Source organism: Psammomys obesus, unplaced genomic scaffold, assembly GCF_907164565.1.
Source record: "Psammomys obesus unplaced genomic scaffold, mPsaObe1.curated_primary_1811, whole genome shotgun sequence".
Classification (NCBI taxonomy): Eukaryota; Metazoa; Chordata; class Mammalia; order Rodentia; family Muridae; genus Psammomys; species Psammomys obesus.
The window spans coordinates 3,522,372-3,539,373 of record NW_026586589.1 but is presented as its reverse complement, the minus strand read 5'-3'; the positions used below and the strand labels follow the sequence as shown (position 1 = coordinate 3,539,373).

The window sequence follows — 17,002 nt, the reverse complement described above, 5'->3', positions numbered from 1 at the left end:
TTTTCTTCGTTCACATTCAAATAAATACACAGCAGTAAAAATGTAAAACTTTGTGTACAACCAAAAGTCCTCTCAAGTGCTATCACCATGTGTGGGATCATTGTCTGTGCAGACATTGCTAACTAAACATAGAGGCAGAGGCATTTTGTCTAGGGTCATGACAGTCTACTGTGCCATCCTTGATACATCATTCTGGAGCCTATATTCTGTTTCCATATCTGGCTAGTCTTCCTGGGAGGGACCTGGAAAGCAAACAAAGATTATCCTAAGTCACTATTGGCTGGAAGCTAAAGCAGAGGAAGATAGCACTCTTTTCTTTCCTTCTTTTCTTTTTTTTATTTTCAAATAGGATTTATTATCAAATTTTCATGTTTTCCTCCATCCTTAGATGACAATATGTTTACAATTAGAAAAGAAGACAGTAATTTACTGATGGAAGGTTTCACCTAATCACCTAACGACAACACTCTTCTTTTATTTGTTTGTTTATTTATTTGGGACTGGTTTTAACTATGTAGTCCCGGCTGTCCTGCAACTAGCTCTGTAGATCAGGCTGACCTGGAATTCATAGAGATCCACCTGCCTCTGCCTCCTGAGTGCTGGGGTTAAGGGCATGCGCTACCACCATCTGGCCACACTATTGTTCTTCAAGGCTGAATTATCTCAGCCTGGGAGCCAATGTTTCCCCTGCTAGCCGCGATTGCTTTTGACATGGGAAGGCTATGAGGGCTGACACTAAACCAAGCAAAGATGGCTCTGGCATACGGTTGCAGAGAAAGAGCACTGGAATCAGGCAGAAGTGAGTTACAATAAACACTGGATGATACATGTTGTCCACATGCTCTCAAACAAGGTCTTTTTGTTTGTTTGAGGTATCACTATTGTCCAGAGGAAGAAACTGGACTCAGAATGGCTAAACAATTTGTCCAAGGTCACACAGCTAATAGGAAAGCAGAATTCAAACTTAGGTTGGGTTGACTTCCAAGTGTGGATTATTAGCCACTGTATTACTTTGCTTATTAAGTAGGACCCCTCTGTCAGGGCCTGTTGCTGAATCCTAAGTGCTGAACTAAGATGGACAAGTCCTCACACTCACTGATCTTGCATTATAAATAGAGGGGACAGACAGGAAGTCATTAGCTCCCCTATGAGTCACTGAACGATCATGATAAGTGTTAGCAAGGAGAGAGCCCTGCCAGGCCTGGTGGAGCACACCTTTAATCCCATTACCCTGGTGGCAAGAAGCAGGAGGATCTCTGTGAGTTTGAGGCCAGGCTGGTCTAAACAGAGAGTTCCGGGGCAGCCAGGACTGTTACACAAAGAAACCCTATTTCGAAAAACCCAACCAACCAAATAAATAAAGAGACACTTCATGAGAGGCACATGTGGAAAAGGGGGTCTACGTGTGTGGGGGGTGTTGTTTTGAACAACATTCACAAGATACCACTCGGACCTGTCAACACTCGATACGCTTACAAACATCTTCTGAATTTATTGAAGTTTATTTTGCAGCACTGGGGATTGAGCCAGGGTGGAGATGAATTCAGCCCGGGATATGCTTGTGAGGCATCCAAGTGTGATGATGTTACTAAGGTGTTTGCAAGTCACTTATCCCTATGACAGCTTGATAGGAGTAGGAGGTCCACACTCAGGGCTGTGAGGATTCAAGGCAGATCTTAGAGCCTGGTGCTCTCTAAATGTTCTCTCCTTACCTCTCTCCCAACAGCATCTTGGGATACAGTCCTGGATAGAAGCAGGACCCACTTACGTGGGGGCGTCCAAGTCCCTTTGGTCTGGAACATCAACCCTCTCACATCAGCGTAATTCCCGGATCAGATAATATGCTCAATAAACATTTGTAAAAAAAACCGAATACAGTAGGGTACTTGTGACACAGGGCTACATGTATGAACCTGCAAACTGCAGCTAAACCTGAGTGAAAAATTAAAATAATTAAAAAAAAAAAACAAAAAACGTGCGCGAAGTAATCCAGAAGTCTGAGGTCTGGACAAAGGCTGGGAGGAGACGCCAGCTAGACGCCTTAGGGCCGTTCGTGAACTCAGATCCCAGGAGCCAAGGTATGCGAGGATCAAACTTCTCTGGCTCCAGAGACACAGAAGCAGAAGACTCAGTCCCTGCCCAGCCTAGCTGGGTCCCGCCGCGGCCTTTAAAGGCCTAACACGTGGCCGCACCGGTGTCCCGGGTCCAGAGGCGGTGTCCGCGCTGCGCCCGCGCCTGCGCACTGCCTAGAGCCAGTGTACCGCCTCTGAGAACGCGAGCCTGGAGCTAGGCAGAACGCAGGGGATGGGCGGAGTCAAAATCCGTATGCAAATGAAGGGGCGGAACTTGCAAGGCAAAACCGGCTCTGCCTCGAAGACCTCGAAGAGACCCGCCGCAACCCTCAGCCTCTTTCCACGAGCTCTGACGTCGCCGACGTCCCATTTAAAAGCGGCCGCGCAGGCGCAGTGAGGGGAAATGCGAACTTAGGCTGTTACACAACTGCTGGGGTCTGCTCTCGCCGCCTGCCCGCCCGCCCGGCAGTCTGTCAGCGTCGCCGCCTCTGCCGCCGCCGCCTCAGCTGCCCGGGAGTCTCGGGCCCGTGGCTGCCGCCGCCGTCTGCTCGTGCCTCTCGGGAGCTCCGTCCGCCCGCACAGGCCGCCCCCACCGTCCGCGTCTCTCCCCCGCGCTGCCTTTGAGCCTGCAGCGCTCGCTTGCCGGCCGACATGAGCGGGGACCATCTCCACAACGACTCTCAGGTACGACCCGCCGGTCCCCGGCCCCTCCGCCAGCCGCCGGCCTTGAGGCTCCGGCCGCAGCCCTGGCCGCGCCGCGTTGACAGGCCCGAGGACGCGGCGAGGGCCGGCCGGCCAGAGCCGCTTGGATGTCCGGGCCCCGGGCGGAGCCGTCTGGTTGGAGTTTGGGGGTGGGGTGGGGGGTGGATGGCAGCCCCGGGGAGGCCGGCAGCCCCGAGGAGGCGGTTCGCGGGGCTCTGGGTTCCGGGGCGCCGGGTGGGCCCGGTTCCCGGCCGCGCGCTCTCGCCCGCCGCCCCGGGGCTTCATGTGCCGGTTGTTTCATCTTCCCTCCTTTTCTTTCCCCAGATCGAAGCGGATTTCCGATTGAATGGTGAGTGTGCCCCCCGCCCCGCCCCGCCCCGAGTGTCCCCACACGCCGCCGGCTGCCTCCCCCGCGCCGGGCCGGAGCCGGGCAGAGGACAGACATGGCGTCCCAGAGACTAAGTCCCAGCTCCTCGCTCACCGGCCCCATTGTTCCCATCGGGCCGCCTCTGGACCCCCTTTCCCGGGGTCCCAGCACCCCCAGATCACGGCTTTCCCCAGAGGGGACAACGGAGACCCCGCGTCGCCCGTCGCTGGGTCTCGGGCGGCCTTTCTCCGCCGGGATTCTTCCCGGGAAAGTCGCCTTGTCGACGGTCGGGACTTAGTCTCTGCGCCATTTTCTTTTTCTCTCTCCTCTCCTTTCTGTGCCTGTGTCTTTCTCTCCCTCCCTCGGCTCCTTCCTTGAGCTGTCCAGAAAGAGCTTTCTGCAGAGCAGAGCCATATAAATCACAGACCTCACCCGAGAGGGAAGGCTTAGGGACTGAATTACCCTTTTTGTTTTTTGTTTTTTAATAGAACTTTATTTTGGAAGTTATTCGCTTTCTGCATCATGTTTTGCTTGCTTTTTTTTTTTTTTTTTTTTGTTTTCTGCTTCCAGAATGAAAGATTCCCTTAGGCAGCTGTAGGGTTTTTGTGTTTTTCGCTTTTTTTTTTTTTTTTTTTAAGTGGGATGTTTATGATAGCAATTATGGTTCTAAAAACTAAAGCCATCTTTTGTAGAGTTCTTTGTATTTTGGGATTGTTTTCCCAAGTTGTGTTCTTTGCAAAGATACCTCCCCTTAAAAAGTTTTCAAGTTGTCTGTCACCTAGTGTGAGTGTTGGGCTTGACCATATTGATTTTCTTTAAAAAAATAAAGGTATCAGTGACTAGAACTTTGTATTGTGACTAGGGTTCTCAAGGCAGTTTTTTTTTTTTTTTTCTTTTAGATACACAGTTTAGTGTACTTGTCTTGAGGAAAGGTTCCTGAGTTGCTCATTTGGACATGGTGTGCTGGCCTTTTCTTTGGGTACTATAACGAGTTTTAGAAACTATTTTATTTATTGAAACAAAGAGTGTTCGGTCCCCACTCCTGTCTTCCTGTTCATTCTTCTCAGAAACTGCAGTTTTTCAGGAATCAAGAGTTAAGTAGCTTTCTCCACATTCTTATGCCTTTGAGCCCTTTCCAGTCATTTGTTTTTTAATATTTCCACTAAAGTTACCCAGGGAAGAATGTGTTTGTTGATGGGTGTCTCCTTCCCACCACCCCAGTAAGAAGCTCACATTTATGGACTTTCCAGCAATCCTATTATAATATACTGGAAATTCCCACTGATTCTGATGGTACATGATTCTGTTCAATTAAGTTTGGTTTCTGGGGAACTGAGTCAGTAGGAGAAGCCATAGAGTCCATGGTATTGGCCTGCCCAACAGAAAGCAGCCTTACCTTTATATTTTGAAGTGGGCCATCCTAAGAGAGATGGCACTGAGTCAGGAGAGCATCTAGGTAAAGCATATCTTTTCTTGAGCACCTAATATATGCCAGATTCTGTGCTTAGTGCTAGAATTGAACCTGTGACCACAGCTCTGTCTTGCTTTCAACGCAGCCTATTGGGGGAGTCATATTAGTTAATTACAAGGTAGGTGTTGGAGAATATGTGTACCCAAAATGCTTTGGGAGCATAAAGGGCTTAATTTTATCTGGAGGTGGGGAAATTTCTCAGAGGTGACTGAGCAGGGTGTTGTTTAAAACTAGGTGCTGAGAATCATCAGGGGTTGGATTGTGTCTTAGGAGTATTTGTTCATCCTGTTGGTCTTTTAAAAGAGGGAGATGAGACCTCTTCAATTTGGAAAACTATCAAGCATATAGATATGCTTCTTTGGAAAGGGGGCAAAGAAAGGATGTGGTAGGTGTGGATGTTAGAAGTGCTTTTAAGCTCTTGAAGGAAGATAGGAATGTAATATAGAAAAATTATTTGCTTTTTAATTGGGCTTTATAGGTGATATATTTAGCGATGAAACAAAGTTGAGCCTTTTTGCCTCAAGTTTAGCTTGTATCGTTCTCATCTAAATAATACAGAGGAGTTATTGAATATGTGCGTGATTATAGGCTGGGTATGTATCTTTGCATTTTTATAGAGTGAATTAAACTGCCTATGTTAACTTTTATAATATATTTACATTTTCAAACAATGATATTTGATATTTATTGAGCACTTAACTGTCAGGCTTGAATCACAGTTCTTTTTCTTGGGTCACCTAATTTATTCTTTGGAAGGACCTTATGAGTACTGTTATCTCTATTTGATATATGAGAAAACTTCACTTTAAAGCCATGAACCTAGCCTCCATGCAGTAGGAATGGTGCTGGTGTGAAGAAATGAAGTTTCCTATTTTGTATAGAACAGTTAAAGGGTTTGGAAAGGGAAATACTGATGGCATGACATTTACTTTTTACCAAAATCTTGAAGAGAAAAGCACTTTTATATACCTACCACCTTAAGGTTCCGATGCTGTAGTGATTGCCTTTGTGGGTATTTTTGAGATGTAGTGTCAGTAACTGCTTGCTCTATCAAGTGATAATGTTAACTAGTGATTAGTCAAATAAATATGAAAGACAATTAAAAAAGTAAAAACTAGTTTTTAATACCCTGACTTCTTAATTGATCTTTGTAGTGAGAGGATATTTACTTAACATGATTTTAAGTGAGCCTGAACAATCATACACAAATAAACTGCAAATTCACAAAGTAAAACCACATATCCCTCATTTTGCTTGCCTGAATCCTATGAGATGTAAAAGATTTTTTTCCCTCTACTGTCAAGCTCATTTTTTTTTTTTTATAGTGCTTAAGAATTACAGCCTTTTGTGTGAAATTTAGAGCATTCTGGGTCATACTCAACTTCTGTGAAAGTGTTATTTGTGTAGTATATTTGTATTTAAGATATTACCAATGAGCTAGGAGTTTCAGGAGCACAGCCTATACTTCATACTTCCCTTTCACCTGAATGAAAAGATTCCCTTTGTCAGTAGCACTAACCATAGTGAGGCTGAGTCATCATTACAGTACTGCGAAGGATGCCTGGCTGTACAGTTGATAACATCAGCTTAAGGTGCTGGTAATTCTTTTCTGTTTCAAGAACTTGAAGTTACTGGAGTTATGGAACTCCCTTCCCTCCCACAGCAAAGTAGAATAGTCAGTTCCATCATATTATGTGTTGATCCTGGGTAGGCTTAATGGATTTAATTTGCATGAGGGGAATTGTTTTGATCCTAATAGTGCTTCTGTGCTTGCTGTTTGTATGAGTTGGGATAGGCAGTGAGAAGGCTCATGATGTGGCTCTGACAATGCTCATCACATTTTAAAGCTGAAAACGGGTGGTCTCTCCAAATGAAATCTGGAAAGTTTTAGATTCAGTCTGGACGTAGTTAAGTGTCAGACTCCAGGGGAGTCTTTCTTTTTACCCTTTAGCCACACACTTTGATGGACTTTTGGAATTAGTAAACTGCTGTTATTTTGGAGCATATCAGATCTCACAAACAAATTTCAGCCTGGATATTTCTGGTGAATCAAGAAAATAAAGGAGTTACTAAAGAAATCAGAAAACAAAACAAAACCCAAAACTCCATGGTTTGGAAGACCAAAATAAAACTGGGTAATATTTCTACTTTTCTTTGGTAAGTAGATAGTGCAAAATGGAAAGAACCCAGAGTTGGTCTCCAAAGGGGCAGGAAAGTTGAGTCTTTTTCCTGTCAGCGTAAAAGACATGGAGTGCCTATTTGTATGAGTGACAGGAATTTTTCTTTCTTTTTTTTTGTTTTTGTTTTTGTTTTGAGACAGTTTCTCAGTATAGCATTGGCTGTCCTGGACTCTCTGCAGACCAGGCTGGCCTTGAACTTACAGAGATCCCCTTGCCTCTCCCTTTCTGAGAGCTGCGATTACAGGTGTGTGCCACCATGCCTGGGCGAGTGACAGGAATCTTTATAGTTAACCTGTTGTAAGGCTTAAATACCAAAATTAGCCTGTAAGTTTTTTTTTTTTCTTCAGTGTGTATGGCGTGGGAAAGTTAAAAGTCTGCTTTTTCAATCTGTATATATGTTAGAAAAACTGTATATTAATTATAGCAACAGTTGTCTTATGTTGACTGTGGCATGGGAAATGTTTGTCATTCTTTGAATATGTCATTTTAGAAGACCATATTATAATGAAATTGTATTATTCATATTAGTTGGGCATGAATGTATAATGTACATTACAGATCTTCAATAACTTTTGCCATTTATTAGATGCCAAGTAAAATTGACTTTCTCCAAATCCAGTCATTTCCCCAGAAGTGTGTTGTGTTAGGGATAATGTCTTCCAGTGAAAACTATGATGGACTCTGAAGGATCTAGGTTCACTTTAAAATGAATTCCAGCTATAATTACTTTGCATGTAGGTGGAATTTACCTTGAGACTGTAAAATGCTGGCAATACTTATTTGGAGTCAAACCTAGAAGTTTTGGGTTTTCTTTTCTGTTCTTTTTTTTTTTTTTTTTTAAGGAAAAACAAAACTTGAAGGAATGGCAAAGCATTCCATTGGCTTTTAGAAGTGGAAGCCCTTGAGTAAAATTTTGTTTCTTTTGGTTTAAATTATCTGATTATGCCTTGATTACTTTTAATCTAACTTTTGCAAATCAAAGGCATTTGGGCAGACAATGAGAATCCATCTTTTTAAGGTGTAGTGTTTAGGATAGAAGTTTCTGACTTAGTCAATGGAATATTGTGTTTAAGGGAAGATTTCAGATTATGTTTACCTTAAGTAGTAGTAGGGGGTGGTTGTCTCTTTTCATTTTTTGTAAATCTAAAGTTTGAGAAGCACCTTTCTATTTTTGTGGCTTTAGGCCAACAGCCGAAATAGGGATTCTAACACTGAAAACATTAGTTTGGAAGAATTAGCTTTTTTTTCCCAAACTCCGTTCTTCTACATCCTCTTGTCTATCTCTGTGCTGGTAACTTGCTGTGCTGATATTGTTGGCCTGGACACTTTAGAAAGGAATAAAGAAGGGTGGAGGGAAGCACAGTAGCCAAGACTTGATTAGGAAAGCAGAAACCCATTTAGGTATTAGCATATTTTGGTAGTGTTAGAGGAAGTGTCTCATAGCTTGCAAGTAGGTATTAACATGGCACCTGTTCTATATATTTAAGAAATATCCTAAATACATGTTTTTAAACAGAGGTGTCAATGTTATTTGGGGTAATACTTCTGGGGTGCATACAGATCATGATATTGACATAGACTGCCTATATAAAAATGTGAGTTAACTGTCTGTTAAATTTTGGTAGAGAGACAACTTCATAGTTTTTTTGGTAGGTGCTCATTTTTAATTTGTTGTCTGTTTTTGGAAAATTCACTATTGTACCATTTTCACCTCTACCACCCTTGAAACTTTAAGAGATATTTTCGAATTCTAACAGCTTTCTAGTTTTTTCTTTGTTTTTGTAATACTTATTTATTTCTTTGTGTGTGTGCTTGCATACATGGGTGTTGTGTGCCTGCGCACAGCTCAAAGCCATAGTGTTAACATGTGCCACAGAGGACAACTTGCCATAGTCAGTTCTTCCACCATGTGGGCTCAGGTTGTGATTGTGAGGCTTGGGTATACAGGTCTTTACTTGCTGAGCCATCACAGGCCCCAGGTTTGTTTGTTTGCTTGTTTGTATATTTGAGACAGGGTTTCTGCATAGCTCTGGCTGTCCTGGAACTCACTGTGTAGAACAGGCTGGCCTCCAAACTCACAGAAATCTATTTGCCTCTGCCTCTCAGGTGGTGAGATTAAAAGTATGCACCACCACACTCAGTGAAGTGTCCTATTTTTTTAAGAGCAAGAACTAACCAACCCTTGCTCCCAGTATGTAGGCATGTATGTGTGTATATAAAAGTGTGTGTTCTAAGTGTGTGTTCTTTGGTTCTAGGTGTTGAGGTATTTTGTTTTGAGACAGCCTCACTCAGAGTATAGTTTAGGCTGGCCTGAACTAAGATTCTCCTGTCTCCTGAGGTTCTACCACACTTGAAATACTGTAGACTAATGTACCTTTTTGAGACTTAATAAAAGTTCATATTTTAACCTTGCTACCAACTCTGAATGCTCAGTGATACTTTCTTAGGCATGTTACTTACTGATTGGTAGGAGACTGATCTGGCTGGCAGGTTTTAACTGCTTAAAACAACTTAATTTAACTGGTCATAGTGGCACATTCACTTGGAACGCAAAGGTAAGTGGATTTGAGTTCGAAGCTAGAGGCCAGCCTTGGTTTACAGAGTTCCAGAACAGCCAGGGCAACATAGAGAAACTCTGTCTTGAAAAACAACAACAAAAAACTAAATTTACCCATCTCTTTATGGTATCTCCTATATTTCTTTGTAGTTGGCTAGTTGAGTTCTTGATTAGTGGCAGAAGTAGAAGAAGGGCAACTAACTTAGAATTTTTAAGAAACACTTTATTAAATCTGAATTGAATGGGAGTAGTGGAGATTACATATGTTTAAGGAGAACTAGAGGCCAGGAAGAAAACTTGAGCTTTTTCCATTCTCACCTCATTTTGATAGCATGCAGATTCTAGAAACTCAGGTTGCAGTCAGTAAGCTTCCTAGTACAGAGGTCACAGCCCGTCCTTTACTATCTGCTGGTAGAGATAGCCTGGACCCCATGCATCTGGACTATTAGATATCTGAGAGAGTCTTTGACATTAAAGCTGGAATCAGACTGATACTGGAGGGTTGATGGTGAATAGGGAGCTGCCATAGAAAGAAATTGGAGAAAAAAATCTAGGGAAGTTCTTGTTCTCACTCTGAAACTTTTCCTGGCCCCTTGTTTTCTCAGCTAAATATTTTTTGTGTCATAAACTATTAAGGATTATATGAGAATGGGAAGGTTCCTCTCTGCCCATTTTGTAATATTTAAACTTCAGTAAGACTGCATGTATTCTAACATAGATCTTTTTCTTTCTTTCACTTTTTTTTTCCCCAGATAGGATCACTGTATAACCCTGGCTGGCTTGGAACTCCCTATGTTGATCAGGTTGCCTCTTCCTCAGATTAAAGGCATGTGCCACCAGGCCCAAGTAGATCTTTATTCAATGATAGTTTGAAGTACTACTGGTATAGGGATTATCCTTCGTCAGTATTTCATGTAAAAGTTTTAAATCTTCCTGATATTTACACAATTATAATTAGAGTTGGTTACATCTTTTCCTTGTCTTAACTGAGCTGCCTGTTCTATACCCATTTTCTCATTTTAAAAGCAGTCACTGAGTTGGGCGCTGTGGTTCGTGCCTTTAATCCTAGCACTCAGGGAGGCAGAGGCAGGGGGAGTTTGAGGCCAGCCTGGTCTACAAAGCGAGTCTAGGACAGCCCAGGTTATACAAGTCTGGTCTCAAGTTTACAGAGATCCTCCTGCCTCTGTCTCCCTGAGTGCTGGGACTACAGGCATTTGCCAGCGTGCATGGTTTCTTTTAAGAATATTTTAAATTTCTGATTATATGTAAATTTGTGTCTCTGTGGGTTCACATGAGTGCAAGTGCCTATGGAAGCCAGAAGCATTGGATCCTCCCTGAGCTGTTGAGCCACTTGATGTGGGTGACAGCACTCAAATTCTGGTCCCGACCTCTGAACTACCTCTCCAGCCCCCCAGATTGAGTTTAAGGCCTAATTAATTTCTTGGAGCAGTTGAAAAGACAGGCTTAAAAATGAAGATCATCTATTGATGTAACTAATTTCCCAGTCTTTTACTAGAACTGTGGGATTTCAAGGAAACATGGTAATATTTTGGATACATTGCTCAATGAAAGGCCAGATTCTTTTTTTTTTTTTTTAAACCATGAAAGTCAACATGTCTTAGCAAGTTTTTTCAAAAGCTGCTATTTCTCCCCCAAAACATTTTTAAATTGAAAGACTGAAAACACCTGAGAATTACTTAATCCTTATTTATGCTACATCTTATTTAAAGTGGCGAACTCACCTTCCTGTGAAATAGAAATTTGAGGAAACAAGCATATCTTAAATAAGCTCAGGCCTGTAATTCTAGCTTCTCAGAAGGTTGAGGCAAGAGGATCATCATGAGTTCTGTGCCAAACCTGGGCAATTCAGTGAGTTCAGTGAGACCTTGTCTTTTTTTTTTTTTTTTTTTTTTTGAGATTTATTTTACTTATTGCAACATACACAGTGTTCTGCCTGCACACCAGCAGATGGCACTATATTTCATTATAGATGGTTATGAGCCACCATGTGGTTGCTGGGAATTGAACTCAGTGGAAGAACAGCCAGTGCTCTTAACCTCTGAGCCATCTCTGCAGCCTGGTGTCATTATCTTTTTCTTTCTTTTTTCTTTTTTTCTTTGAGACAGGGTTTCTCTGTGTAGCCTTGGCTATCCTAGATTCAATTTGTAGAGCAGGCTGACCTTGAACTCACAGAGAGCTGCCTGCCTCTCCTTCCCAAGCACTTGGATCAAAGGTATGTATCACCACCACCCAGCTGAGACCTTGTCTTCAAAATAAAAACAGGGAAGCAGTGGTGCTTCCATACAAGGCTGCAGCTACCAAAGACCAAAGCCCCGAATCCAGGACAGAGCTCTTACACCATGAATCTAGCCACCAGCATTACTGTCCTGCTGGCAAGTCTTGGTGGTATCGAGCCTTTGTTTGATCTGCTATGATAAGAACAAGCTTATTGATTCATTATAAGTTCAGTCTGACCCCGGAGACAAGATGCCTGTTCTCTAATTGCATTGTGGGGTTGCCCAAGAACAAATACAACTTTCAGACTAGCCTCACCGACATACATATCAAGGTCTTTGTTTTTTGTTGTTTTTGTTTTTTCGAGACAGGGTTTCTCTGTGTAGCCTTGGCTATTCTGGATTCACTTTGTAGACCAGGATGTCCCCCAACTCACAGAGATCTGCCTGACTCTGCCTCCCTGAGTCCTGGAATTACAGGTGTTTAACCACTGTGTCCAGCACATCAAGGTCTTCTAAGCCAGTTACACCAACAAGGATGTGGCACCTCTATAAGCATACTTCACGTCTAGCCAGACCCCTGTGGCTTTTAGTTAGAATACCTCTGTGCTTAGAGACATAGCCATATTCCCCAGATATAAGGGCTTAAGCCTGATGGCTCAGAATACCACGTGATGCTGGCGGCTGCTCCTTTCACTCTTCCAGATGTCATATCTCAGTGTCTGCTCATTTGCTACCTTTAGCCACTCGTATGTGTTGGAGAGAAACAGACCCTGTCCCTCAGAAGGTACTCCTATGCTACATGCTATACCCATTCCACCTACCCTGCCACTTTGCCTTCTGGACACCTTTGGCTGGTCTTATATTCTTCATTCCAGAGTTTCTTCTGTCTATTAAAAAAATGGGAGTTAGTATAACTCAGAGTAGAGCACTTGCCTAGTATGTGCAAGGCTACAGGTTCATTCTCCAGTAAAACAAAACAAAACAAAACAAAAAACCCTAAATTGAACTTTAATATAAAGAAATTTTAGTAGAGTGCATGTTAATAGTTAGATATTTGTGGGATAGTGAAGAAAATTACATGGTCAGAAATTTCCACAGTGGCTGGTAAGTCTGGTTGATGCTGGATATTGTTGACTTGAATTTGATATTTTTAAACTACTACTTAAAGGAATACAAGCCATTTAGGAATGGTTCATTAGTGTTCATTAGATTAAACCTAATGTAGATCTTAGAGACCTTATACTATTGATCAGGAAGATCATTAAAAGATCAGACTACAAAAATAATATTCAGTTAAAGGTAGATTATAATAATTGTGGAGATTATAGAATGGGGTCCAATTTTAAGAAATTCTTAAAGCTTTTAAAAGGTTTTGTCATGGAAAAATGGTTCTTAAAATATATAGAAAAAATTAGGAAGATAAATCTTTTTGTTTTTTAAAGATTTATTATGTATACAATGTCTGTCTCTATGTTTGCCTACATGCCAGAAGAGGACACCAGTTCTCTTTATAGATGATTGTGAGCCATCACGTGGTTGCTAGGAATTGAATTCAGGACCTCTGGAAGAGTAGCCAGTGCTTTTAACCTCTGAGCCAGCTCTCCAGCCCCTTGTTTTGTTTTTTGAGACAGGGTTTCTCTATGTAGTCTGGTCCTGGAACTCTGTAGTGCTGGGATTAAAGGCATGAGCCACCACTGCCCACCTAGGAAGATGAATTTTAATGCTGTATGTTTTGGGTAGAAAAATGCATAATAGGGTTTTAGTTAAAGCTTATGCTGCTTTTTCTTGAGTCAGTTTTTCTAAATGGTAAGGTAAATGGGCTTTTACCCACTGCTCAACAGCTGGATCTTTGAAACTATTTAATAGAGTTTTATTCCATTCCTAATTCTAATCTTCACCTGTGAAGTGTAGAGCTAATATTTTATCTTTAGTCTTGTATAGTGGGAATGCTTGCTAAGAAATACATGGTCCTAGAACTACTCCTGGAGGTTGGTTCTGTATTGGAGGATACTGAAGATCTATGTGAGTGTGTCTACAACAAGCCCACATGCTCCTTATTAGTGCTGGTGGCCCATAAAGAGAAATGGAGGTTTCTGTCAGGCCCTCACTATCTTAATTGCCTAGGATGAGTATTTTGCTTCATTATGTTAAGATAGTTTGTTAGTCAAGCTACAAGGCTTGCAAGGGTTTGTGTGTGGTATGCATGTGTATGTATGTGTGTATGTTGCTTTTGGATATATGAATTTAGGACTGACCACTTTGTGATAGATAACCAGTTGAGGGGTTCATTTCTGAGAGAGACTACTTCTCCTTCTCTTGGTGGTTAAAGACCAGAACATTGTTTTTCAGTGTATAGTTAAAAATGCTTACTGCCAACTCCATTCTAGTTTAAGTAGCCATATCAAGGTGTGGTGGTGTATGCTTATGATGCCAGTGGATAAAGGTGGAGGAAGGAGAAATCAGGAGTTCAAGGACATTTTTTGGCTACATAGTTTGAGGTCCTGCTTAAAAAAAAGGAAAGAAAGAAAAAGATAAAGAAAAAAAGATAAGTTCTTTCATTTAGGATTTACCTCAATAGCAGAAATAATGAATTGCCTTTGCTGTGTCTTACTAGTTCCTTCTGTTTCCATGTTTAATAAGCCATTTAGTCTTGGTTATTTTTTTGGATGGGGTGACCGACTAGAACTCAAAGAACTAGTTTGTTTCATTTAAAAAAATAATTATTTTTACTTATGTTCCTGTCTGTCTTTTATATTTGTCAGTCCATGCCATGTGTGAGCAGGTGTCTTCTGAGTCCAGAGGAGGTTGTGAAATCTTCCAGAGCTGATGTTATTGGACATGGATGCTGGGAACTAAACTCAGATCCTCTGGGGTAGCAGCAAGTGCCCTTAGCTGATGAGCCATCTATTTTTCCAGTCCTACGATGGTTAAGGGGGAGGGCTTTAAGTCAACAGTAGAATAAAGAAGATCTAGTCTATAGGTCATTAAATTAGTTGGGGTCTTTATCTAGTAATGGTCTTGATTTAAGTGGGAGAATATGAATAGACCAGTGATAGTTCTCAGAGTATGGTTTCCTGATCAGCAGTTATAAGCATTGTCTGAGGACTTGATGGAAATAGACTTTCTTGGGCCTTGCTAACTACAGCACTCCAATTCTGAAATGGAGCCTCAGCTGTCTGAGTTTTAAGCAGAATTCTTGGTGATCTGATACATACTGAAGTTTCAAAGCCAGTGGAATAGAACAAGATTTGAAGTTTGACTTTGTTGAGCCTCATACCTTTAGGAAGAATGAAAGATGTTTATAGTCCACATGTTCGTCAGTCAGAGTTGTGCTGGAATTTAGATAGTCTTAGATCAACTCTTAGCTAGGTTACTGTCAGCATGTCACAACTTATTCTAATGTTCTTATCCATAAGGTTGAGAGCTCTATAAAAGAATACCTATGTCTGTAGCCCCAGTATTTGGGAGGCAGAAACAAGAGTATTGCAACTTTGAGACAATATGGGCCACATGGCCAAAAACCCTCTTCCAGCAAAAATAAAAACAAACGAACAAACAAACAAAAAAACCTGAAGAAATAAACAACTAGGCCTGGTACTAATATATTCCCCATATCAGATTGTTGACAAGAATAAGATAAATTGGCTGATCATCGTAATCGTATGGTTAAGTTTTTATGATCCTGACATTTATTTGTACAAAGCCTAAAACTAGCTTTGTAGTAGCTGCTTAAGACTGTTTCTTTTCTTTCTTTTGTTTTCCCCACCACAAAGATTCCTAGCTGGAGTTCATTACTTGTGCAATGTTTGTGCTTCCTTAAGGTTGTGATATTGAATAATTCCTAATGAGGAAGGGCCTCTTTGGCATAAAAAATTTGAGGAATGTGTTCCAGTTTCTTGCTACAGCTTTCTAGTGGTCCATAGAATGGCCTGAACATTTCAATGGTCAGTCGTAATACCTAAAAGAAAGGCTTCTTGCTAGAATCAGCAATTGGATAAATAAACACATTAATACCCTAATACCTATATGGCCAGATTTGGGCCATAAAGATACAGATTTGGGGCCATTTGAGGCCCCGATCATCAGATCAAATGCAGTTTAGACTGAGCTGTTGACACCTGTATAGTATGGGCAGGTTGGAAGTTAACTTTATTACTTAGGCATTAAGAGCTCAGTTAATGGATGCAAAGAAGAACAAACCTGCAGGAATGGGCTACCCTAGTTGAGCTGGCCTGAAGACATACATGTTCAGGTTAGATGAGTCTACCTCCTGGGAAAGGAGAAGTACAAGGATGTCCTTGTGAAAATGTGTCATACTATAGACTTATTGAGGCAAGAATAAAGCGTTCTAACTTTAAGCATTGTTCTTAAAAGAAAAGGACAAGTTAGTACAAATGGGATTCATTTGCCTTCCTCCAAAAGTAATATTTCAGTTGAATATCCTGCAGACTCAGGCTTTGACGTTCCACGACATTGTGCAGAAGCAGTCTACTTAGTAAGGGCCCACTTGTGTAATGTATGCCATGTAGGAAAGTGCTTTAGCTTCAACAAGTGGGTTAAAATGCTAGATAGGGAGTCAGGGCAAAAGAATTCTCAGTTGCCACTATGCAGAGGAGGTCACACAGAATGTTTTGATCCCATGTTTGTAGATTAGCGAAATCCAGTTCTGTCCTGTTCAGTATGGTAGCTGATGGCCATATCAGGCTTTTAAAAGGGAAGAAAATCATAATCAGGGATTATAGTCCTGAGGGGGAAAGGACACAGGTATGGGCTATGCCCCTTAGAACCATATGGTATTCTTTATTTTTATTTTTTATAGTAGGTATTCTTGAGTCATTAGTCGATCAGCTGAGATGAGAGACCCTTCCTTAGGGTCCTACTTTGTTTGTCACAGTGATTTGGGGGGGTTGTTTTCCTAATGGGATTTCTCCTCGTGCATCAGCTTGTCTACCACCACAGGTCTCTTGTCATTAGTCCGATTCTCTATTTCCCAACTGTGAGCAATTTTCTTGCACCCCTCTCACCTGCGTCACATGATATCTAGCCCCAACTGTGACATGAGACATCTGTGCCACCTAATGAACACTAATGCATATCACTGTCCATCCTGGTAGGTGGCATGGTGCTTTCATGAGAGCTCCTTGGACCATCATGGTTAATCCAATAGAATCGGAGTGCCCAGGGCCATGACACAGCCAGGCTTCACAGTTGTGCTCCCTGAGTACACAAAAGCATCTTTGGTGATGGCAGAAATGAAGTGCAGCAGCTGTACCTGCTGCTTTCTATTGTGGTGCAGATATTTATCCTGAATAGTATGTCATGTCAGGGCATGGGAGGCTGGCCTGCTGTAAGAACTCCATCTGTGCCTGGGCACCTGGCTTTCATTGGCATGGAGCCGCTTGTAGTTCATGTTCAG

The 17,002-nt window shown here is 41.9% G+C and overlaps 1 protein-coding gene across 1 annotated transcript in view; it reads left to right on the top strand.

Annotated features, from left to right (window-relative positions):
* The first annotated feature begins 2,387 nt into the window (after positions 1–2,387).
* Positions 2,388–17,002, top strand: part of Top1 (DNA topoisomerase I) — an 86,494-nt gene continuing 71,879 nt past the window's right edge. The window contains exons 1-2 of the mRNA XM_055602418.1: positions 2,388–2,756; positions 3,099–3,123. Of these exons, the coding sequence (XP_055458393.1) occupies positions 2,724–2,756; positions 3,099–3,123 (58 nt within the window). The 5' untranslated portion in view covers positions 2,388–2,723. The remainder of the gene's footprint in view (positions 2,757–3,098; positions 3,124–17,002) is intronic.